Source organism: Thamnophis elegans, chromosome 3, assembly GCF_009769535.1.
Source record: "Thamnophis elegans isolate rThaEle1 chromosome 3, rThaEle1.pri, whole genome shotgun sequence".
Taxonomy (NCBI): domain Eukaryota; kingdom Metazoa; phylum Chordata; class Lepidosauria; order Squamata; family Colubridae; genus Thamnophis; species Thamnophis elegans.
In genome coordinates this window covers 125,983,793-126,008,402 of record NC_045543.1, presented here as the reverse complement: position 1 = coordinate 126,008,402, position 24,610 = coordinate 125,983,793, and the positions used below count along the sequence as shown (strand labels likewise).

The following is a 24,610-nucleotide window of genomic DNA, read 5'->3' as shown; positions in this document are numbered from 1 at the left end:
TTGCTTTCCTCTTTAGTGAGCAGAACAAATTCATTGCCCTTAAGCTGGTCCAGACAGAGAACAAAAAAATTCCAGTTTCTAACAAGTTCTCAGAATGCAGTGCCTACAGATAATCCTCAACGTATGACCATGGTTGAGCCCAAAATTTCTGTTGCTAAGCAAGGCAGTTAAGAAAGTTTAGCCCCATTTTATGACCCTTCTTGCCACAGTTGTTAAGTGAATCATTGCAGTTGTTAAGTGAGTCTGGGTCCTCCATTGACTCTGCTTTTCGGAAGATCACAAAAAGTGATCCTATGATCCCAGGACATTGAAATTGTCATGAATACATCCAGTTGCCAAGCATCTGAATTTTGATCACCTGACCCTGGGGATGCTATAACAGGGATAAATGTGATAAATGGTCATAAATCACTTTTTTCAGTGCTGTTGTAACTTTGAATGGTTATCATATAATGGTTGTAAGTGAGGACTACCTGTATGAGCCATGGTGGTACAGTGGTTAGAATGCAGTACTGCAGGCTACTTCTGCTGACTGCCGGCTGCCTGCAGTTTGGCAGTTCAAATCTCACCAGGCTCAAGGTTGACTCAGCCTTTCATCCTTCTGAGGTGGGTGAAATGAGGACACAAATTGTTGGGGGCAATATGCTGACTCTGTAAACTACTTAGAGAGGGCTGTAAAGCGGTATATAAGTTTAAGTGCTATTGCAAACACTACGCCCCTCAGACAGGGTCCGCAACTTGGGAGTCCTCCTGGATCCACAGCTGACTTTCGAACATCACTTGTCAGCTGTGACCAGGGGGGCATTTGCCCAGGTTCGCCTGGTTCACCAGTTGCGCCCCTACCTGAACCGGGAGGCTCTCACAACAGTCACTCGTGCCCTTGTGACCTCTAGGCTGGAATACTGCAATGTGCTCTACATGGGGCTGCCCTTGAAGAGTATTCGGCGACTTCAGCTAGTCCAGAATGCGGCCGCGCGAGCGATTGTGGGTGCACCTCGCTTCACCCACATAACACCTATCCTCCGCGAGCTGCACTGGCTACCTGTCGATCTCCGGGTACGCTTCAAGGTGCTACTTGCCACCCATAAAGCCCTCCATGGTAGTGGATCTGGGTACTTGAGAGACTGCCTACTGCCAATTACCTCCACACGACCTATTAGATCTCACCGACTAGGCCTCCTCCGAGTTCCATCTGCCGGTCAATGTCAACTGGCAACTACGCGGAGGAGAGCCTTCTCGGTGGCAGCTCTGACCATGTGGAACGATCTCCCCGTGGAAATTCGTACCCTCACCACCCTCCAGACCTTCCGCACAGCCCTTAGAACCTGGCTATCCCGTCAGGCCTGGGGTTAAGACTACAACCCGCCCGAATAGTATGAATGTTGTGTTTTAATTATGTATTGTTTTATATGTCAAAAGTTTGTCTCCCCCCCCCCTTTTTAAGTTGTGAGCCGCCCTGAGTCCCCCCAGGGAAAAGGGCGGCATATAAATAAACTTTAAACTAAACTAAAACTAAACTAAACTATTTTAGTTAAAGGAAAGAACAAAAATTTGAACCTAACATTTATTATTCATTAATCAAATTTATATAATGTCCCATCTCAGAAGATGCTCATATTCATTAATTGAAGAAGGAATTCTCTGTGATCAGGAAATCTGAAACAGAAGAAAGAGACATGCTATAAGAGAAGCAGAAAAATAAAAACCGCATAGTAACTATAAACAAATCGGTTTATGTTAGATTAACATCCATCTTGTCCTCCAGGCGTTCAAGGTGGCTTCTCAGCATTTCCTCAAAGCTACCATCTGAGGCTGAGCTCAAAATAGTAGTTATCTTGAAGTTTTGCTGTGAACTTCTGTAGCTGATGGTGTGTTTCCATGGACGTGTATGGGAATTGCTTTGTCAGGCTGACTGAAGCAGTACTCGTATTTTGATATTGGGAGCAACTGAAGCATACAAAATTGATGGCAAACAGATTGATACAATAGTGCCGATGACAACTTATTGTTCACAGTTAGTAGCTGTGCTTTAGCATGATTCTCTCATTCCATGATTTGTATTGTGTCCAGCTTTCTGATGACCAGTTGTGACTCATTGTTACTTTCAGTTATCACATTCATTTGAACTATGCTTTATACTATGTTGGTTACATGAATGGGAACAGAAGATAGATGGGTGGATCAGCAAAAGCTACTCTCTGAAGCCACACACAGAAACCATACTGTATCTATGGAAAAATGTAAATGCAATTATACTGATGACTGCTTTTCTTTCTTTTAACAGTTACAAGGCAGTTATACTCGCAGCTAATAATTTTGGTCGTTTTTTCACTGGTCAGATCACGGCAGCTGGCAAAGTTCCTCCAGCTAAGGTATGTGTGGGAAAAAGCTGGGATGAATCAATCATAAGCAGGTTAGCAATGCTCTTTGTGCCTTCATGTGTTGATTACAATCTCTTCTAGTGAGTTTTCTTCTCCAGAGACTTTCTAGCCTTTCCCTAGTAAATCAAATGTAATTTATTTTGATGTTGGCAGTATTTGTTAAATTGTAACGAATACTGAGTAATTTACAAATTAATGTCTCTCAAACTAAAGCTTAAGATACGCAGATTATAAAATTAATATAAAATCTGGCTTACTGTTGCTGGCAAACAGTAAAATGTCTGTCACTTCTACGTGTTAACAACTTTATTCTGATGACCTGCTATTACGGAGAGGGTAATCCTGTAATTTTAATCTTGACTTCAGGCTAAATAACATGATTATTCCAGTCATTAGTATCATAACTGAAATAACTTTCTAAAATGATATGTTTCATTGCAGTCCTGTATAGAGTCATGCAATCTTTTGCAACATTTGTGTTCTATTACTACAACACAAAACATAATCTGCTAATACAGTTTGGTGGATTTCTTACATTACCTCTTACAAAGTGGAAAACTATTACATCCATTCCACACCACACTTTTTAAAAATATTAAATGATTTTCTCATGTGTTGCAGCATTTTCAGTATTACTATAAAAGTTCAGGCAGTAGCACCAAATTCTTCTGAAGGAGGAAGAGTAAATTCCGTTCTTCCCAGCTAACAGAGAAACTAGTACCCTGGCACTTAGAAATGAACTGATGTCTGTTAATGATAACAGAATTCTTGCCAAGAATGCTGAAAATTCTTCTCCAGGTTATACAAACAGTTCCTTGCAAAACATGTATTGAAAGCATGACTCGGTATCTGAAAGAATCTTTTGAAGGCAAGCTTTCATTCTTTATAGTGTTGATAAATAAACTTGAGATTTGTGAGCAAAGTCTGGCAAAATCTCATTAGTCTAAAGCTAAGCCCAATCAAAGTGATGTTTTCTCTCTGTGTCAAGCAGGAGGATAAATTATGCAAACAGAGCTACAATGAAACATAGCATGATGTGATGTTCTATAGAATTAAAGCAATTTTCCTTCTGTTTTCTTTTTTTCTCCTAATTATTGCTTAGTGTTCCACAATTGCTAAGTGCAATCAAACTGCACTGGGCTTTTAAAAAGGTTTTCCTTCATGAAATTCTTTTCTAAATACATGTTTGTAGTTTTGAAAACATCGTGGTTCCTATGAGTATGCTTGCATTTCTTATTGTGTAACCCAGGAATGCTGTGTTTATAATGGCACTGACATAGTCATGCTGTTTGTCTTTCAAGCAAAGTTGTGTAGGGGAAGAAACAGAACCTGGAGATGGAGTTAAGAGACAACTCAGCGTAGAATTGTTACGTGTCCACAAATGCTCCAATTCCATTGACACTTGCCTAGTGCCAATTTAGCGCTGAGAATTAGTTGACTAGATTCTGGTATAGAGGTGTGAGCAATAAAATCTACTTAACTGGAAGTTAACATGTGATCCTGATTCCTTGCACTTGACAAGTGCAGTCTGGAAATTGTTTTGGCTGTTTCTGCATGTGACTGAACAAAATTAGATTTTTAAACCACTGCTATTTACTGCTCTTGTATGGAATCTGGAAATCAGACATTCCACTATGGAAGAATTCAACAGTACTTGCAGTGATTGCTAATTCCATTGATTGGTTAATATTTTCCTTTTCAAGAAGCTTTATGTTCTTAGACAAACAACTGCTGTTGGGTGCTACTTAAAACCATCCTATATCTTCACTTTATGTTGATTCATATTGGTCATTTAGTGTTTACAGTTTAGATTGATAAAAGTTATTATAATTCTTTGCTTGGATGTAGGTTCTGATCATTGGAGGTGGAGTTGCTGGATTAGCATCTGCAGGAGCAGCTAAATCAATGGGAGCTGTAGTTCGTGGATTTGATACCAGGTAGACATATATGGATCTTTAAAATTTATTTATTTTGTTTCTTCCTGTCACTGTTGGCTCCTGGCAATGGTCAGGACTAATCCCTGCAATGTTCTTGACAAAGTTTTTCAGAAGTGTTTGTGGTTGATAACTTCCTGGGTCTGTCACTGGCCAAAGATTACCCAGATGCTTTTGGGACCAACGGCAGAAGTAGAACTCCCACTCCCCCAGTTTCTAACCTGGTTTATTAATCACTACATCAAAGTGGTTCTCAAAATTTATTACTTAATAATTCATTTGTATTCTATTGTTCCTTAAGAATAAACAGAACAGCTTGCAAAGAGTTTATTTCCTTTTCTTCTTAAAAATAACCAGAATTATTGAATAGCCCAAGTAGGCTGCATGACAGAACACCACTATTATACTACATAGTGTAAGGAATAATTCAGTTTTTTACATTTTTCTGTAAGATGGATTACTACAAGAGCCAAGGTGGCGCAGTGGTTAAATGCAGCACTGCAGGCTACTTCAGCTGACTGCAGTTCAGCAGTTCGGCTGTTCAAATCTCACTGGCTCAGGGTTGACTCAGCCTTCCATCCTTCCGAGGTGGGTAAAATGAAGACCCGGATTGTTGGGGGCAATATGCTGACTCTGTAAACTGCTTAGAGAGGGCTGAAAGCCCTATGAAGCGGTATATAAGTCTAACTGCTATTGCTATTGCTAATTCACCTTAGTAATTCACATAAGATTTTGGAGTAAAGGAAAGCACCTTGACTTACTTTTGAAATACAAACACATTCATGTAGTTGGTTGCTACTATTTTCTTTAATTATTATTATTATTTTTCCACTTCACAAAGTTGCCTATAATTCTGGGGATTCCTGAGGGCTTCTCCTTAAGGTATTAATTAGCTCTAACCATTTTTAACTCCTTTTGAGAAGAGTGAAGATTGGCTAAGCGGTGCCACCTGCTTAGACAAGACAGACTTGGACTTCTTGCCGTCGTCTGGTGGCTCCTCGGGGGAGGGCCTTCTCTGTAGCTGCCCCGGGCCTATGGAATGATCTACCCCCAGAGATCCGGATCCTCCCCACTCTCTCAGCCTTCCGAAAGTCTACTAAGACCTGGCTGTTCCGGCAGGCCTGGGGCTGTTGACCTTGTAACGAGGTCCAGCCACACTAAGGTTGAGTGCATGATGTGTTTTTTTAATTTGCTTTCTCTCTATTTTAAATGTTTTAGTACTCTTTTAGAATTGTTTTATGTAAGCCGCCCGGAGTCCTTCGGGATTGGGCGGCATATAAATTTAATAAACCTTGAAACCTTGAAACTTTCTTTGATTTTTTTTATTATAGTATTTCTCTCAAAGAAATAAAGCCATTTTAATATTTGTTTATAAACGTAAGGTATTGCATTGTTGTTATAGAGGTAGTCCTTACCAGCTACTTGTTCAGCAACTCCTGAAGGTGCAATGGCACTGAGCAATGTGGTATTTACAACCAATCCTTGATGTTTCAGTTGTCTCAGAGCTCCATGGTCACATCATCCTGATTTGGGCTGTTAGCAACCAGTTTGCAATTATGATGGTTGCAGTAATTGCCATGTAATTGCCATTTAGCCAGCCTTCCCTGATGGCATCCCGTGATCAAAGTCACAAGTTTCTCCCAATGGCTCTTTTGAGCCATTTCCCTTTATGTATTCAGGAATAGGCAGGATGAGCAGAATGCATTTTAGCCATTCATTCATCGGGAAGATGAAGAAATGAACAGGGATCTGTAAAGCTTGAACATAATAGTAGTTGTCAGGCCGGGAAGCCATCTTTTACATTGGGCCTTCGGGAGAGGGAATTATAGGGAGTAAAGGAGATATATAGTCAAAATAACATTCCTTTCTCAGAGAGTCAAGGACATCCTGCTTTGTACCTGGAGAGGTAGGACTGGGAGGCATCTCCAGTTCGGACGCTAACTGATTGGACCATGTGATGGACATGTGGGTGCTGGGCAGGGGCTTGGACTTTCATTTGGGTGGGGAAAACCTGGAAGCTTTCAGATTCGGATTTTCCTAGAGGTGCCAATAGGAAATGTCTAATAAAATGGAACTTTGAAGAACTTCAGGCCTCGGAGTCTTCTTTCATTGGGAGTGTTACTTGGAAACCTGATAGTTGTTCTCAATTAAGTGTGGTAATTGGGTCCGGCAACTCCATCTCTAACTGATTGTGGTCATAAAGCATGCCACCATGCAACCATGCTGGCTTACAATGGCCCCTTCTAGTCATTAGGCAAAGATCGCCATTTGTAGCCTCTTGCTGGCTTCCCTATTGACTTTGCTTGTTGGAAGCCAATGAAGGTCACAAACAGCAGTCATGATTGTGACACATTCCAATGTAATGGGCCAAATGCCAGGCACCCAAATCACTATCACATGACTGTGGGACTACTGAAATGGCTGCAACTATGATGACTATTTGTAACTCTCCTTGTTTGCTGCTGTCGCAACTTTGAATAGTTGCTGAACAGGTAGTCAGTGAATGAGGACTATCGGTATTTGAAATTGTAGTCTCAAATTCGATTGATTCCCTTCTTATATTCTGGCCATTCAGTGCGATAACCCTATCCCCATCACTACCTTGCATGTTTATATTATTATTTTGTTCTTATGCTGCTTCTCCTCATAAACAAGGCCACAGTGATACAACATAAATTACGATGAGAGTTATCAACAATAAAACAAGAGGGTAGAACAAGAAGCAATGATTGAAAATTAATCAAGGAGAGAAGCAACTTAGAAATATTGGGGAAATTTCCTTACAATTAGAACAAACAATTAATTAGTGGAACAACTTGCTTCCAGAAGTTGTGAATGCTCCAATGCTGGATGTTTTAAAGAAGAGATTAGATAACCATTTGTCTGAAGTGGTGTAGGGTTTCCTGCCTAAGCAGGGAGTTGGACTAGAAGACCTCCAAGGTCCCTTCCAACTCTGTTAAATTAAAAAAAAATTAAAACCTTTTATCATAATATCAAGTCAGTAAAAACAATAAAATAACACAAAATAAAATAAAGTTTCTTTAGTAAACAGGTAGGGATATTCATTCATTCATTCATTTGTTCATCTCATAGAAAAGGGAAGGATATTTATGTGAACGTCCTTTTATCTTACTGTTTTCACATGGTGACTACCACTTTTGTTCAACCTCCAGGCTTCCTGAAAATTTCAATTTTTAGTACATCCCTGCAAGATTAAGAATGCAAGTAATTGCAGACATTATTTCTATACTGAAATAATTCTTATTTGACAAACTCATCACTTTAGTAACACATCTGAATTCATTCTACGCTTCTATTGGAGGTCATTTTTAAGGGGAGAATATCATTTTCTGGTTTGAAGACTCCTGCAGAAACTTATTTTCTGGTATTAGGTTCTGTATATTATTTGCTCTTTTCCTTGTTATTAAGAGTTTGCTTTATTTTCTACTTGGTAGAGCTGCTGCATTAGAACAATTTAAATCATTAGGTGCTGAGCCTTTGGAAGTTGACCTAAAGGAATCTGGAGAAGGCCAAGGAGGGTATGCAAAGGAGATGTCGAAAGAGTTTATTGAAGCTGAAATGAAACTCTTTGCTAAACAATGTCAAGAAGTTGATATCATTATTACAACAGCACTTATTCCCGGTAAGTATTCCGTAGAATATACATGAGTTTTTCACTAGAATGTTTGGAGTAATAATCTTTGCTTCAACTCATATTGTGACCTTGGTCTGAGGGGTAACGACATCATACCCCTGTCGTGGTCAGACCACTGCCTACTGAGGCTCGACTTCCGGAGACCAAACCCCCACTGTAGGGAGGAGGAACCGACCAGGTGGTTCCGCCCCAGGCGACTTATGGAACCGTTAAGGTTCCAGACGGAGCTTGGGGTCATTCCTGATACTTTCGCCCACAGTCCGGTAGAGACTCTGGTTGCTGCTTGGCACTCGGCAGCATCGGAGGCCCTCGACTGGATTGCGCCACTACGGCCCCTCCGAGGCGGCGGATCCCGGAGACCTCCTTGGTTCACCGAGGAACTCCGGGAGATGAAGCGCCGGAGGAGATGCCTACAGCACCGATGGAGGTCCGATAAGTCCGAATCGAACCGAGCAATGGTAACCACCAGCACCAAGGAATACACCAGGGCACTTAGGGCAGCGAAAAGATCTCACATAGCCACCTTGGTTGCGTCCGCTGAGTCTCGCCCAGCCGCCCTGTTTAAGATAACCCGCTCCCTACTAAATAAAAGGGAAGCGGGGGAACCCTTGCAGGGCAGAGCTGAGGATTATGCCCAATTCTTAGCGGACAAAATTGCTCGGTTTCGGTCGGACTTGGACTCCATCCCCGCAGTTCCAGCCGAGGCACAAGAGGATCAAGTAGACCATCTCTGGGTTGAGTTTTAAGATGTTACCCCCGGGGATGTGGACAAGGCCATGAGGGCTGTAAGTGCCTCCACCTGCGTACTGGACCCGTGTCCCTCATGGCTGGTTACTAACAGCAGTGAGGTGACACGAGGCTGGATCCAGGTGGTTGTTACCACCTCTCTTCGGGAGGGGAACTTCCCCGCCGCACTGAAAGCGGCGGTGGTGAGACCCCTCCTAAAGAAGCCATCTCTGGATCCAGCTGTTCTTAATAACTATCGCCCAGTCTCCAACCTTCCCTTCCTTGGGAAGGTTGTTGAGAAGGTGGTGGCCTTCCAGCTCCAACGGTCCTTGGAGGAAGCAAACTATCTTGACCCCTTCCAGTCAGGCTTCAGACCCGGTTACAGCACAGAAACTGCTTTGGTCGCATTGACCGATGATCTCTGGAGAGCCAGAGATGGAGGACATTCCTCCATCCTGGTCCTCCTTGACCTCTCAGCGGCTTTCGATACCATCGACCATGGTATCCTTCTGTGACGACTGCGGGAGGTGGGAGTGGGAGGCACCGTGTTGTGGTGGTTCTCCTCCTACCTCTCGGACAGGTCGCAGTCGGTGTTAGTGGGGGGGCAGAGATCGTCCCCTAGGCCCCTAACATATGGGGTGCCTCAGGGCTCAGTCTTATCCCCCCTACTATTCAACATCTACATGAAACCGCTGGGAGAGATCATCCGCAGGCACGGGATCAGATACCATCAATATGCGGACGATACCCAGTTGTATCTGTCCGCCCCGTGCCAACTCAATGAAGCAGCAGACGTGATGAACCGAGGCCTTGAGGCCGTTATGGACTGGATGAGGGTTAACAAGCTTGTACTCAACCCAGAAAAGACCGAGTGGCTGTTGTGCTTCCCTCCCAAAGATTCGACCAATATTCCATCACTCAGGCTGGGGGGTCAAATTTTATACCCCTCAGAGAGGGTTCGCAACTTGGGAGTCCTCCTGGATCCACAGCTATCGTTTGACCACCACCTGACGGCTGTGACCAGGGGGGCATTCGCCCAGGTTCGCCTGGTGCGCCAGTTGCGACCCTACCTGAATCGGGAGGCTCTCACAACAGTCACTCGGGCCCTTGTGACCTCTAGGCTGGAATACTGCAATGTGCTCTACATGGGGCTGCCCTTGAAGAGCATCCGGCGACTTCAGCTAGTGCAGAACGCGGCCGTGCGAGTGATTGTGGGTGCACCTCGGTTCACCCACATAACACCTATCCTCCGCGAGCTGCGCTGGCTACCTGTCGATCTCCGGATGCGCTTCAAGGTGCTATTAGTCACCCATAAAGCCCTGCATGGTAGTGGATCTGGGTACTTGAGAGACCGCCTTCTGCCAATTACCTCCCTGCGACCAATTAGATCTCATAGATTGGGCCTCCTCCGTATTCCATCGGCCAGCCAGTGCCGGCTGGCAACTACAAGGAGGAGGGCCTTCTCAGTAGTAGCCCCGACCCTTTGGAACGAGCTCCCCGTGGAGATTCGTACCCTCACCACCGTCCAGGCCTTCCGCACAGCCCTTAAGAACTGGCTAGCCCGTCAGGCCTGGGGACAAGGATAGCCGCCCCTCCCGAATGATGAATGAATGTTGCTTATTACTTTTATTATATGTGTCTACGTCATTGTTTGTATTCCCCCTTCCTGATTTTATGTGAGCTGCCCTGAGTCCCCTCAGGGAAAATGGCGGCCTACAAATGTTAATAAACATTTAAACATTTAAACATATTGAGAAAGTAAGTTAAAGGCCAAGAATTTATTGTAGCTCTGGAGTGGTGACGTGAATTTGATATTCAACAACGTGGTGATTTTTGCACTGTGTAGCAGGTTTGTGGTCTAAATGGCCCCTTCCAAGTTTATACAGGTAGTCCATGAGTTACAACATAATGGAGCCTGCCCATCACAGTTGCACTCATGTCAGTTGCAAAATGAGTTTGTTTTTTTACAGTTGTTAATCCACACAGTCCTTAAGTGATTCCGCTAGCATTAACCAAACACTGTGGTTGTTAAGCAAACCAATGGTTCACTATGGGCACTTTATTACTGAAAAGCAGAACTATCGTATTTTTGGAGTATAAGACGCATATTTTTTGGAGTATAAGACGCATCTTTTTCCCTCAAAAAAAAAAAGGCTGATAATCTGGGTGTGTCTTATATACTGAATACAGCATTTTTTGCCTCTTGAAACTCCGTCCCTTCACCAAAATGGCTGTGCATAGCTTGTAGGAGGTTTTCAGAGAGCTCCTGGGGGTTGGGGAGGGCAGAAATGAGCCAAAAATGGGCTGTTTTTTTGCTCAATTTTGCCCTCCCCCCAGCCCCCAGGAGTACTCTATAAGCTTCCTAATGTGCTTTTTTGACAAGAAATGGCCTCGTTTTTGCCCCCTCCCAGGAACTAAGGGCTATTTATGCCCCCCCTTTTTAAAAAAAAACCAGGCCCATTTTTGCAAAAAATGGGCCATTTTTGGGAGGTTTGCAGTGTGCAAAAACTTTTTTTAAAAAATTTGCCCCTTCAAAACCTTGATGTGTCTTATACTCTGGTGTGTCTTATACTCTGAAAAATACGGTAAATACTGATTTTTTTCAGAAAACTGTGGTAAAATGCAGTGATTTACATGCAGCCTGGCTGCCCCATGTCCAAAATAAGGTCACGTAACTGACTGTTGACACTTTGAATCCATAAGTACATCTCAGGTAGGTTTGTCAAAGCTTGAAATAGTTACTAAATGACCAGTTCTAAGTCTAGGACTATCTATACGTTTATGTAAGACTGATTCTCTGGAAATTTACAGAACTGAAAAAGCTTAATTGTTCTTTTTTATCTAGAGAAAAATGAAAGAGCAGGTTATTTGTGTTAAGTACAGATTACAACTTTAGAATATTGTGGTGGCTTTCTTTTCCCCCCTTAGGTAAAAAAGCACCGATCCTCTTTCGAAAAGATATGATTGAATTGATGAAGGAAGGATCAGTGGTCGTAGATCTAGCTGCTGAAGCAGGGGGGAATATTGAAACTACAAAGCCAGGGGAACTCTATGTTCACAAGGTAGCTTCATCAGGTTCTTTATAGCTGTACTTTTTAAGTATAAAGTAAGACGTTTCTAGCCTAACTGCTCCTACCTAGTGCTCTATAAAGTGGTTATTTCCTAATATTTCTTGTCTCCAGATATTTAGGATTTTGAATATGGTAGGTATCTCATACTTAAACAATTTACACAGTAAGTTTCCTTACTTTGTTTACTCACAGTTAAGTGGAACAAATGTGCAGACAGACTTGTTTTAGTCAATATTGGCAAAATGCTGATCATTGATATATTTAGGGTTTTGTAGGCAGATATATGTGATATAACCACTTGGGTCTGCTAACAGGTCATCCTTATTCTATGACCATTACATTCAGCAACCTTTCAAAGTTATGACAATAAATGTTGGTTATGATCCCTTGAAGTTCCCGCTGTCCCAGCACACTATGGTCACCAGTTCACTCTTATGATTGGTTGCAGTGCCCTATGATCACCATTTGCAAACTTCCCTGCTGGCTTCCCCAGAACATCAATGGGAAAGACAGTGGGGAAGGTTGCAAGTCACTGGGCTAAGTCTCCACAACCTGTGCATCCTCCCCCAGCCCTCTGCATTTGCACCATGCTGGCCACTTGCATATCTCTGTGCACTCTCTTCAACCCGCCTCTCTCATAGCTTTGCACATTGTCCCTGACCCTTGCTGCACCCTTGTATGCCTTCTATGAGGCACAACTGTAGTGCACTCTTGGTCACCCTCCCCAACCCACACCACACTCTCCCTGATTCTCACCTCACACTCTGACCCACCCTGCATCGCTCCCCATCTCCGTGCACCATTCTGGTCCTCTGCTTGACCTGCATCACTTATCAGTCTGGGTCTTGCAGTTTCCTGCTGGTTTTCCTTCTCACTGACTGTGGGAACCCACCAGGAAATTGGCTCACCTAATGAACTGTGGGATTCAGTTAACAACAATTTAATAAATTAAATTGAAGCTGAATATATTGATAGATAGTAGAAATACACCGAAGGGAGGAGCAGAGGGAAAGAAGAAAGAGGGGTAGAGAGGGTGGGAGAGAGGATCGGAAGGAGGGTGAGATGGAAGGGAGGGAGTGTATTGGGAGAAAGGAGTGATAGAGGGGGAGGGGAAGTAGGAGAGGGGAATGTTGTAGGGGAGAAAGGAAAGTTGGAGGGGGGTGAAAGAAAGGGTGTATGGAGGGTTGAAGTGGTATATTGGGTTTGTATTTTGGGGAGTATTTTTGACAAGGATGGCTGTGTTTATTGCTCAATGTTATATGGCCCCGGTCATGCACAGTATATATGTGACTGTATGAAATGAAAATGAAAATGAAAATAAAACATATTTGAAACAACAATTTGGACTGCAGCAGTTGCCTTCACTAAGCGATATAGTCATCCTTAGCTATGGAACTTCTGGTCCCAATTGTCATTACGAGTTGAGGACTACCTTTATTTCCTTGTAATTCTCCCCCCCCCCCAATAAATTGTGCTATAAAAAAAATAGGCCCATGAAAATAGATAAATTTAGCCTTTTCTAATTTAATGAATAACACTTTAAACACAAAAAATAAACTCAAGGTTTCCTAACTGAGCTCCTAAACTAGGTTTGATAGAAGACTTTCAGACATGGCTAGATTACAATCTTGATTGTAAGCAAGAAAAAAGCCATTCACGACAGTTAATTGCCTGAAGATATAAATTCCTTTTATAGCTTCAGTATTTCAACTTAATAGCTGCTTCCTCCTGGGTTTTTTGAAATAATAGATACTTGTTGTTCTTGGAGGCCTTGAAACCAAGTTGCTCTGTGTTTACTTAACAGTCACCTTCATCCTAAGAATCACAGGTTCGCACTTTAACCCTTACATTTGTTAATCAAGGCAGGCCTATCGACATGGAAGATGCCCCATATAAACTCAGAAATTGCTTTCAAAAAAGTTAATATGTAGGAAAACACTTGCTTTATTTACTGCCATGACAAGATTTAGATTTTGAAAAATTGGATTTTTTCCCCTTTCCGCCCACAAATTATTTATTTATTTATTAAGTTTATTTAGTCATATGTACAAATGTATAACAAAGGACATATAGAACATTAGTATCTTTTGGAAAAGTTAGATAAGTTAGACCTGTAACCCTGAAAATTGGCAATGTTTGACAAGCTAAATAAATAATCTGACTTGCATAAAGCAGTTTCTTTTGTTCTTTCATCTATATTTTTGTTGTCTACAGGGGATCACACATATAGGTTACTCAGATCTGCCCAGCAGAATGGCGACCCAAGCTAGTACCTTGTATTCAAATAACATCACAAAGCTCCTGAAAGCCATCAGCCCAGACAAAGAAAACTTTTACTTTCACATAAAGGATGAATTTGATTATGGCACCCTTGACCATGTTGTTAGAGGAACAGTGGTAATGAAGGTAAAGGGTCTCTCTCCTCCATCCTAAAGCTTGAATATGTATATTTTATTTAAGTAATCATATTTATAGCTCTATATTTGAATTTCCTGTGAGTGAAATATACTCATAGCCATTTTGAAATGTATTTTGCAAGGAAAGTAACTTATTTCTCATTTATTATTTAAAATCAATAGTATTTCCCATTCAACATTTTTGGTTACATATTTCTCCTGTCCTTTTAATCCATTTGGATAAGAAAAAGAAAGCCCAAGGATATGATAGGCATAAAGAGTTAGGGCATGGAAGGAAAAGAAAATCTGTGTGCATCTGGGTATCAAACAAAATTAATGAGAAAAATATACGGCTATGATGAAAGTGGTTAAAGTTTAATTGGGAAATATAAATGCCACTCTGCCCATGGAGAGGAAGATCTCTAGGATGCCCAAGTATGAGACCGATAATATTGACAGTCTACTGAAATACTCATGAGTAGCTGCCACTAGTAGTGGTGGGGAAAATGTACTTTGAAGGCCCTGGATCAAAATATTGGTTCCTCTGACATCCTCATAGCATCAGCCTGAAATTGCTTCAACCTTGGAGTTGATTTACTTTCTGCCAACCAAATTCAGCAGAACAGGAGTCAGTGTATTGTCTTCTGCAATAAGAAAAAATTGTATGTGTATTAATTACTCTGGAATCCATTCCTAAAAGACAAATTGCCTTGTGCTATTGCTTTGTCTGTTATCTTAATTTATCCAGCCATGTGCTTCTTGATGTGTTAGGATTGCAAATCAGATTATTCTAGTCAGTAGTTTTGAAGAAGTATGAGAGTTGAAGCCTTTTCAGGGTGCTCTGTTACTAAAGGCTGCTCTAACTTAATCAAAAAGTAAAAAAAAAACCTGCTGTAGATATTAAAGTCACCGCTCCCTTTATATTTTCCTTTTTGTTTGTCTATTGCAATTTTGAAGATAACAGGGCCTCTGGAAGGTTTCGTTGATTCAGAGACTGTGGTTTTAGATTCATTAATGTAAACCACTTGATCTTTTAATTAAGCCCTTAGTTATTTTTTCTTAGGATGGGAAAGTGATTTTCCCAGCACCGCCTCCCAAGAACATTCCTCAGGCAGCGCCTGTGAAGCAGAAGACAGTGGCAGAGCTAGAAGCAGAGAAAGCTGCTACTATTACACCTTTCAGAAAAACAATGACCTCTGCGTCTGCCTATTCAGCAGGTGAGAAATGAGTACCACTCTTCAGCTTCTTCTCTGGAATTTGCTGACACAGTTAAGGGTTGGCTTTGCCCAATCCAAGAAAATGCAACCTTCTCCATTCTTGGCATCGTTCAGATGTGTGGATATCAATTCCTGGAATTTTCTTCAGAGATCATGTTGGCTGGAGAATTCTTGGAGTTAGACAATCCGAGATGATAGACTCAGTCATTCAAATCCAGTAGCATGACCTTAAAGCTGGCAGACTGTCAAGTGGGGCATCTGTTGAGCAAGATAGAATTCCCGTAGACCACATTCTTTACCATCTAATCTTGTCAGACAGAAGCAGGCAGAGAGTTTGACTCTTCTCCTCTCTGTTAGTTCAGCCAAGACTTAGTGATTTATAGCATGTCAGCATTTTCATGCAAAATTAACTCCTAGATCATAGGTGTTTTCCAACAATTTACATGGGCGTATACAACAGGAATTTTAGATACAAGGGATTGTCACTGCTACCATTTTCTGACTATACTGCAAACTGTATTTTTTCCCCTTGCAATTGCTAATTTGCACCATAGTGTAGTATTTATTGTCATTGTACAAAATAAATACAACGAAATTGGTTGTATCCGTATCCCCCTCTGCTCTTCATTGCATCAGTATTTGCCCCCTGGCCATTTTTTAAATTTTCCATTCACCTACATCAGGGATGTCAAACTTGTGGTCCACGGGCTGGATGTGTCATGTGCTGGCTACGCCCATTCCCAGTTCAGCAAAGGGGGGAAAATATGCAATATGTCACGTGACGACACAATGATGATGCAAGTTCAATACCCCTGAGCTACATTTTCCTGGGACAATTCTTAACATCATGCCGTCGTAGTTCAGACTTCTTCTAGCATCAGTAAAAATTAAAATGGGGTGCCCTTTACCTGGACCAGGGGTGTCAAACTCAAGGCCTGGGGGCCGGATCCTGCCTGCAGGGTGCTTAGATCTGGCCTGTCGGGCCGCCCTGGAGACAGTGAAGGGCTGGCCTGTGGGACCTCTGCCAGAGCTCTGTTTTTGCTGGAAGAGAGTTGCAGGAGGCTGTCGCAGCCAAAAACGGAGCTTGCATGGGGCACACGTGGCCCTCCCGAGCTCCGTTTTCTCTGGCAGAGGTTTGTAGGAGGCTGTTTTTGCTGGCAGAGCATTCAGGCCACCACAAGTGCCCCCCAATATGAGTGACTTTGAGGCCCACCCCAGCCACACCCACTGCGGCCCCTCGAAGTCAAACACAACCCTGATGCGGCCCTCAATGAAATTGAGTTTGACACCCCTGACCTAGACGCTTTCCTAAGTGTATATTAAGTGATATACCCCTTTAGAGTCATGCCTTTGGCACGTTTGCTTGGGGTGGTGACCTCATTTATTCAGGGCACTTTAGACAAGGCCGTGGAAACTGATGCAAAACTGAGTGGACTCAACAATCAACGGTTTAAGGGAGCTGTTTTCCATAGATAGCCAGCCTGTTAGTTAATATATACTTTCTGCCTCTAGCACCCCTACCTGAGACAAGCAATGGTCATCTTAGCCTCCTCCATTCACAGGAAGGCGATTGCAGTATTCCAAAAGGCTGAATATGTTTTCTTTTGTTTTACAGGAATTGCTAGCTTGCTTGGGCTGGGTATTGCCTCTCCAAATTCAGCTTTCACTCAGATGGTGACAACCTTTGGCTTGGCTGGGATTGTTGGATATCATACTGTGTGGGGTGTGACTCCTGCCCTTCATTCACCACTCATGTCAGTGACGAATGCCATCTCAGGTATGACGATTAATTTATTGATTTGATTTGATTTGGTACTGAGGTGATTTTGGGTGGCTAGAATAAAAAACAGACCTACTGTGTAACAAAAACGAGAACTAGCAAAGAAGAAGTTAGCAAATTCAGTAATAATGCAAACATTCCACAACTTCCAGCAGTTCACAGGCCAAGGTCTGGGATATCAATCAGGTCATTATGGCCCTGCAGAATGGCAGCAGGGTGGGAGCCACATGGATACCAGAGAGAACCTTCTTCCAGAGGGCAGGCACTGCTTCCTGAGTCTTCTTTGATTGAAAGAACCTGGTATACCCCAACTCCTGTCAGCTGAAATCAATTGAACACACTCTGTAGCAGATAGTAAAGGTAAAGGTTCCCCTGCACATGTGTGCTACTTATTTCCAGCTCTAGAGCCAGTGCTCATCTCCATTTCTAAACTGAAGAGACAGCGCTGTCTGAAGACTTTCCCGTGGTCATGTGGGCAGCATAACTAAAAAGCGAAGGTAACAGCATGGAGTGCTGTCACCTTTCCACCAAGGTGGCCCCTATTTTTTTACTTGCATTTTTTATGTGCTTTCGAACTGTCAGGGTGGCAGAAGCTGGGACAAGTAACGGGAGCTCTTTCCGTTACATGGTGCTAGGGATTCGAACTGCTGAATTGTTGACTTTCTGATCGACACTGAGCCACTGCGTCCCTATAGCAGATAGGCAGTCCCTCAAATAAGAAGCCCTATGCCATTTAGGGAGACTCTCTGCCGGAAGACTCTGTGTCTGGAAGACTCTCTGTCCAGCAGCTGGCCCACAACCATAGAGCTCACTCCTAGAGTGGCCGCTGCTGGAAGACTCGGCAGCCGAGTTTTGGAGTTTGGAAGCTGGAGAAGAAGTTATGCTTGGAGCGTGGTGGCAGCGGTGCTGGCACCCTGGCCCTGCAGGGAGAGCTGGGTCAGGGCATGGTGAGGCTGGGAGGCATGCTTGCTGGGGGTGGAACAAGCACTTGTGCAACCCCCTTCTCCAGCTGGGCAGAGCTCCATGCACTGACCTAGGAGAGATCGCTAATGGGCCAAGCCACGGAAGCTGGGGAGCAGGCAGAGCGCCATGCGCATTGGTGCCTTAGGGATACCCCCTAGGTCAGTGAATGGCGCTCTGCCTGGCTGGAGAGGGGGTTTGCTGGGTGGTTGCTCGTGAGCGTGGTCACCTCATGGCTCCTTCGCCCCTGAGGCTGTTCCTGGTTCTTCGGGAGCCCGCTCACAAGGGAGCAGCTGCCCGGCAATCCCAAAACAATAAGCCCCCCCCCCCTATAATAAGCCCAAGACCATATTTTGTGGGGCAAAAGAAAATAAGACCCTGTCTTATTTTCAGGGAAACACAGTACTGAAGAACTTTCAATTCTTATCTCCTAGAAGCCTAACTCTCCTAATTCTTTCAATTCTTATCTCCTAAAAGCCTAATTTTTGCACTGTTTGTGGCAAGGGTTATCACTTGAGAAGCAGACTAAGTAGGCTAAAATCTTTGTACCAATCCTTAATTTGGTCCAAAGGATGGATTGCCATATTTACTAATAAGTTTCTAACTCTGCATTCCACCCATGGTTGCTCTTCAGGTATATTTAATGTTACAGGACTATGCCACGTTCCAACTACTGATTGGCCAAGATGTTGCCAAAACATCATGGCGATCTTTGAATCATCAACTCTTTGAGTAGACCAGGCATGGAAATGGACTGCAAGTTCTAGTTCTTGACTTAGATATGAAAGCTGGCTGGGTGACTTGGGGCCAGTCACGCTCAGCTCAACCCATTGATGTGTGGAAAATAGGTAGAGGAAGGAATTGTAGATATGTTTGCTGATTATTTATAGATTGTATTTTTTGGAGTATAAGACGCACCGGAGTATAAGTCGCACCAAGATTTTGAAGAGGTAAATGAAAAAAAAGTTTTTGCACTCTGCAGACCTCCCAAAAATGGCCCGTTTTTTGTCAAAAAAAAAAAGGCCTGTATAGCTTTTAGGAGGCTTGCAGAGGGGAGGGGGGGGCAAAATTGAGCAAAAAACAACCCATTTTTCGCTCATTTCTGCCCTCCCCAGCCCCCAGGAGCACTCTGCAAGCCTCCTAAAAGCTATGCACGGGCATTTTGGTGAAGGGGGTGGGATTTCAGGTTGCAGAAAATGCTGTTTTCAGTGTATAAGACTCACCCAGATTTTCAGCCTCTTTTCTGAGGGAAAAAGATATGTCTTATACTCTGAAAAATACGGTATATATAAAAATAAAGACAGAATAAGAACTGGCTAATAGTGTAACAGAATCTTGAAAAACTGACAATATTTCCCCTTCTCTCCCTCCTAAAAGCCGAACAGTTTTAAGTTCTTTCTCATTTTGTTTGACTTTCCTGGACTGAGTTCATCTTTTGCTAATAGCCTCTGCATATTCTCTTTGCTTTGCTCTCTAGCAATACAGCATAGATTTTCATAATACAATAATACAGTACAATACAATAGCAGAGTTGAAAGGGACCTTGGTGGTCTTCTAATCCAACCCCCTGCCTAGGCAGGAAACCCTATACCATTTCAGACAAATGGCTATCCATATCTTCTTAAAGACTTCCAGTGTTGGAGCATTCACAACTTCTGGAGGCAAGCTGTTCCACTGATTTATTGTTCTAACTGTCAGGAAATTTCTCCTCAGTTCTATAAGAAGGAATACGAAGGAATGCTTTGGGTAGATGTTTATAGGCAACACATTTCTTAATATGATAACCTTTTGTTGACTAACTGCAGGCATATGATGTTCTTAAAACAAAGGTGTGGTAGAGAAACATTAGTTGCATGTTGCTAATCCATGAAAAGATCTGAAGGTACAAAATCAAGCCTTTAAGACTATGTATAGCAAAGGCCTTTGAACTGTGGTGCTGGAGAAGACTCCTGTGAGTCCCTTGGACTACAAGGTGATCAAACAGAGGAGATCAATCCTGGCTGCTCTTTAGAAGTTCAGATCCTGAAGATGAAACTCAAATACTTTGGCCACCAAATGAGAAGGAAGGACTCACTGGAGAAGAGCCTAATCCTGGGAAAGATTGAGGGCAAAAGAAGAAGGGGACGATAGAGAATGAGGTGGCTGGCTGGAGTCACCGAAGCAGTAGGCATGAGGCAGTGTGGGATTCAACCAGTTCGCACCTATTCGGGAGAACCGGTTGTGTTAAGTTTGAATCCAGCTGAATAGTTCAGAGAACCGGTTGTTGGAAGAAATCTCCTTTTGTTTTTTCCCACTTTACAGGGCTACTTCTGTAAGGAAGGCAGGAAGGGAGCATTCTGGTGTTGTTTCTAGCCTAATCTTTATTACCCTGCTTACAAAAACTGCCTCTCCCGTTAACCCTCATTACATTGTAACAGCTAAGGCGAAGCGCCCATTGACCTGAGTGATGTTGAGTTGGCCACGCCCACACGGTCACATGACCACCGAGGCACGTCTACCCAGCTGATCATTAGGGCAGAGAACCGGTTGTTAAATTATTTGAATCCCAACACTGGCGTGAGGTTAAATGGACTCCGGAGGATGGTAGAGGACGGGAAGGCCTGGAGGAACCTTGTCTATGGGGTTGTGATGAGTCAGACAACTTCACAACTAACAACAACAATAGCAAATAGCTACAGGTAGTCCTTGATCTATGACCAGAATTGGCATCAGTATTTCTGTTGCCAACCAATAAGGTTGTTAAGTGAGTCATGTCTGATTTTACAACCTTTTTGCTAGAGGAAGGTTTATTTAGTGAATCACTGCAGTTAAGTGGATCTGGATACTTGAGAGACCGCCTCCTGCCAATCACCTCCCTGCGACCAATTAGATCACACAGATTGGGCCTCCTCCGTATTCCATCAGCCAGCCAGTGCCGGCTGGCAACTACAAGGAGGAGGGCCTTCTCAGTAGTTGCCCCGACCCTTTGGAACGAACTCCCCGTGGAGATTCGTACCCTCACCACCGTCCAGGCCTTCCGCACAGCCCTCAAGAACTGGCTAGCCCGTCAGGCCTGGGGACAAGGATAGTTGCCCCTCCCGAATGATGAATGTATATTGCTTATTACTTTTATTATATGTGTCTATGTTACTGTTTGTACTTCCCCTCCCTGATTTTATGTGAGCCGCCCTGAGTCCCCTCAGGGAAAAGGGCGGCCTACAAATGTTAATAAAATCTAAATCTAAATCTAAAGTGAATTGTGCAGTTGTTAAGCAAATACGGCTTCCCCCATTGGCTTTGCTTGCCATTTGGGAACATTGCAGATGATGATCCGATGACCCCAGGATGCTGCAAACATCCTAAGACCTGGTTCTGCCAGTGGGCCTGGGGAACGCAGAGCGGGATGGCGCCCATTAAATAGCTCATGTGATGTGTTGTCTCCGGGGCAGGGGGTTATTTTATTCAATGATTTTATTAATTTGTTATACGATTCTCTTATTAGTTTTATTGGTTTTTATATCAGGTTTTTATATTCTTGTAAGCCGCCTTGGGTCGCCATGTGCAAATAGGCGGCACTATAAATTTCCTAAATAAAAAAAAAAAACTGGTTGTCAAGCAACCAAATTTTGATCATGGGACTGAGGGAGATGCTGTGACGGATGAAGGATTGCCTGTCAGTCACTTTTTTCATTGTCACTGTAATTTTGAACAGTCTGTCAATGAATGATTGTAAGTTGATGGCCACCTGAACTTACAGATAATCCTTGATTTACAACAATTCATTTAGTGACCATTTGAAGTTACAACAGCCCTGAAAAAAATGACTTATGACCATTTTTTTCATATTGGTGAGCATTGGAATATTTCCATGGTCGTGTGATTTACATTTGGATGCTTGACAGCTGACTCACATTTATGATGGTTGCAGCGTCCTGGAGTCATGTGATCCCCTTTTGTTGACCTGACAAAGTCAATGGGGAAACCAGACTCACTTAACAACCGTGGTACTAATTTAAGAATTGCAGCGATTTTACTTAAACAAATCTGGCAAGAAGAGTCGTAAAATGGGACAAAGCTCACCCAACAAATTTCTCACCTAACAACATAAATTTTGGGCTCAATTGTAGTCATAATTTGAGGACTACCTGAGTACCAAATAATTGCACACAGTGAAATAATTTTGATCTAGGCATTCTTTGTTCAATTGCATTGCATTTTATATAGTCTTTATAAGGGATAGGGTTAAAGGGAGGTTAAGGCTAAAGTTAGTAATGCTTTGGAGAAGGTTCTTTTGATCAGTCAGCACCAGTGGTGGATTCTGGATTCCGTTCCAACTGGTACGGTTGGAACGGCCCAGCATCACTCACATGCATGCGCACGGTGTGCGCATGCATTGTAGCTGGAAACGATGCTTCCGCAAGCCTCCGTGATGTTCCAGCTGCTCAGCGGAGCATCGTGCAGATGCTGTACATGCCATGCCCGTGCGCGGAAACGCCAACAGCTTTAAAACACAGTAAGGAGCGCAGGCGGGCGGGTGGGTCCTCTGGAGCACTGTATCGGAACGGTACCTGGTGCTCCGGGCAGACTCCGGTATGCCTGTACCGGGGTGTACCAGCTGCAACCCACCACTGCCGTACACCCACAAAGCTCCCTTGAAAAGTACAAGAGCTACTTTTATAACAGGAATAGAAAGTGAAGGAAAGCAAAAAAATTCTGGACAAAAATGCATATTTTGTTACAAAGAAGACTGCATCTAGATTTAAGTCAGAACTAATTTTGTTAGCTATAGTACCAGAAAAATATGATAAAGGGAATGTATATTTGATGTTGCATGTTTTAACAGCAGCAAGAATTGTATTTGCACAACACTGGAAAAACAAGGAAACACCTAGGGAAGAAGATTATAATTTAAAAAATATTGAACTATGCAGAAATGGACAGATTAACACTGAAGATGAAAGAAGACACATAATATTTTTGAACTCGGAACTTGTTTTATTAATGGTTGGATAAAAGGGATAGAAATTAGGAAATTAATAAGTATTATTAATTTATTGTTTATTAATTAATTATTAATTAATAAATGAATTGAACCAGACAGTATGCTATTCACTAAGCACTGATTGTATGTAAAGAGAAAACAAACTTTACATACATACATACATACGGAATGGAAAGCAAAGGAGAGTTCAACAGACAGAAGGACTGAGGAAATGAAAGAACATACTTTGGCATCAGTACCGTGAGGAGTCCACCTATGTAATTAAAGACTTAAAATGCATTTTGTGAAGGATATGTTGGTACTAATTAGTCAGGATAATCAGAATTATGTCCTGCAAACAGAAGCACTTCTCTTTTGCTACAAGGATTTCAGTGCTGTTGATGTTTTCTTTTTGAACAGGACTGACTGCTGTTGGCGGATTAGCGCTGATGGGAGGGGAATACTTACCTGGAACTCTGCCTCAGGGCCTTGCTGTCCTTGCTGCTTTTATTTCCTCTGTCAACATTGCAGGTACCAAACAGTTCCTAGCTTTCCTACTTCCTATCTTCAGGAAACCTGTGCCTTCAAAAGTGGTGCTGAATAGAATAGAATAGAATAGAATAGAATAGAATAGAATAGCTCAAAAGGTCCAATTTTCTTGAGCGGTAGGAGAGCTTGAGAGATTCTAGCCAAAAAAGTGTGTTTAAAGCTTTTGGGCAACAGCCACAAAATACATCACATGTTGTAAATGGACTGTCTTCCATTCTAGATCTGACCTGGCTTCTTTGCATGTTTTTTGGTATAATTTATAGCCAGTGCTTCAAGGTTTTCCAATAATCTTCAGCTTAAAGGTTTCTTGAGCTACTCCATTGTTTTCATGTAATTGATGGTATATGTCAAATGTTCCAATAATAATAATTGGTCTGAATTATTCCTTGCTTTTCTTGCCTGCATCGAAATGTTGCATAGCCAGATAATAGTCCTTCATAGGGAAGACTTGACAATTTCCTATTTGGAAATTGGACAGTTTCAAGGTTGACTCAGCCTTCCATCCTTCCGAGGTGGGTAAAATGAGGACCCAAATTTTTGGGGGCAATATGTTGACTCTGTAAACCGCTTAAAGAGGGCTGTAAAAGCATTATGAAGTGGTATATAAGTCTAAGTGCTATTTAATTGAATTTAAATTAGCCCATGTTTTAAAGCACTTCTTACTTTTCAGAACCTAATTATTATTTATTTATTTATTTATTTATTGGTATGTGAAATAGGTGGTTTCCTGGTCACTCAGAGAATGCTGGATATGTTCAAGCGGCCTACTGACCCTCCTGAATTCAACTATTTATATTTGTTGCCTGCTGCTTTGTTTATAGGAGGTTATGGAACAGCACTGCAAAGTGGTTATAACATTGAACAGGTACGAAAGTTGCTCAGGCATCCATAGATCCATTTTGTATACACGCCTACAGTCTTGTGAACAGGTTTTTAAAAGATCATCTGATGTTGATTTGCTAAGATGTAGTCAATCTTATC

General features: G+C 42.6%; 1 protein-coding gene across 5 annotated transcripts in view; it reads left to right on the top strand.

Moving 5' to 3' along the window:
- Window positions 1–24,610, top strand: part of NNT (nicotinamide nucleotide transhydrogenase) — a 75,537-nt gene that overhangs the window by 21,732 nt on the left and 29,195 nt on the right. For all 5 annotated transcript variants that reach the window (XM_032214613.1, XM_032214618.1, XM_032214614.1 and 2 more), the window contains exons 5-13: window positions 2,285–2,372; window positions 4,230–4,318; window positions 7,771–7,958; window positions 11,625–11,758; window positions 13,982–14,173; window positions 15,227–15,380; window positions 16,996–17,157; window positions 23,501–23,611; window positions 24,349–24,494. In XM_032214613.1, coding sequence (XP_032070504.1) covers window positions 2,285–2,372; window positions 4,230–4,318; window positions 7,771–7,958; window positions 11,625–11,758; window positions 13,982–14,173; window positions 15,227–15,380; window positions 16,996–17,157; window positions 23,501–23,611; window positions 24,349–24,494 — 1,264 coding nt within the window. The remainder of the gene's footprint in view (window positions 1–2,284; window positions 2,373–4,229; window positions 4,319–7,770; window positions 7,959–11,624; window positions 11,759–13,981; window positions 14,174–15,226; window positions 15,381–16,995; window positions 17,158–23,500; window positions 23,612–24,348; window positions 24,495–24,610) is intronic.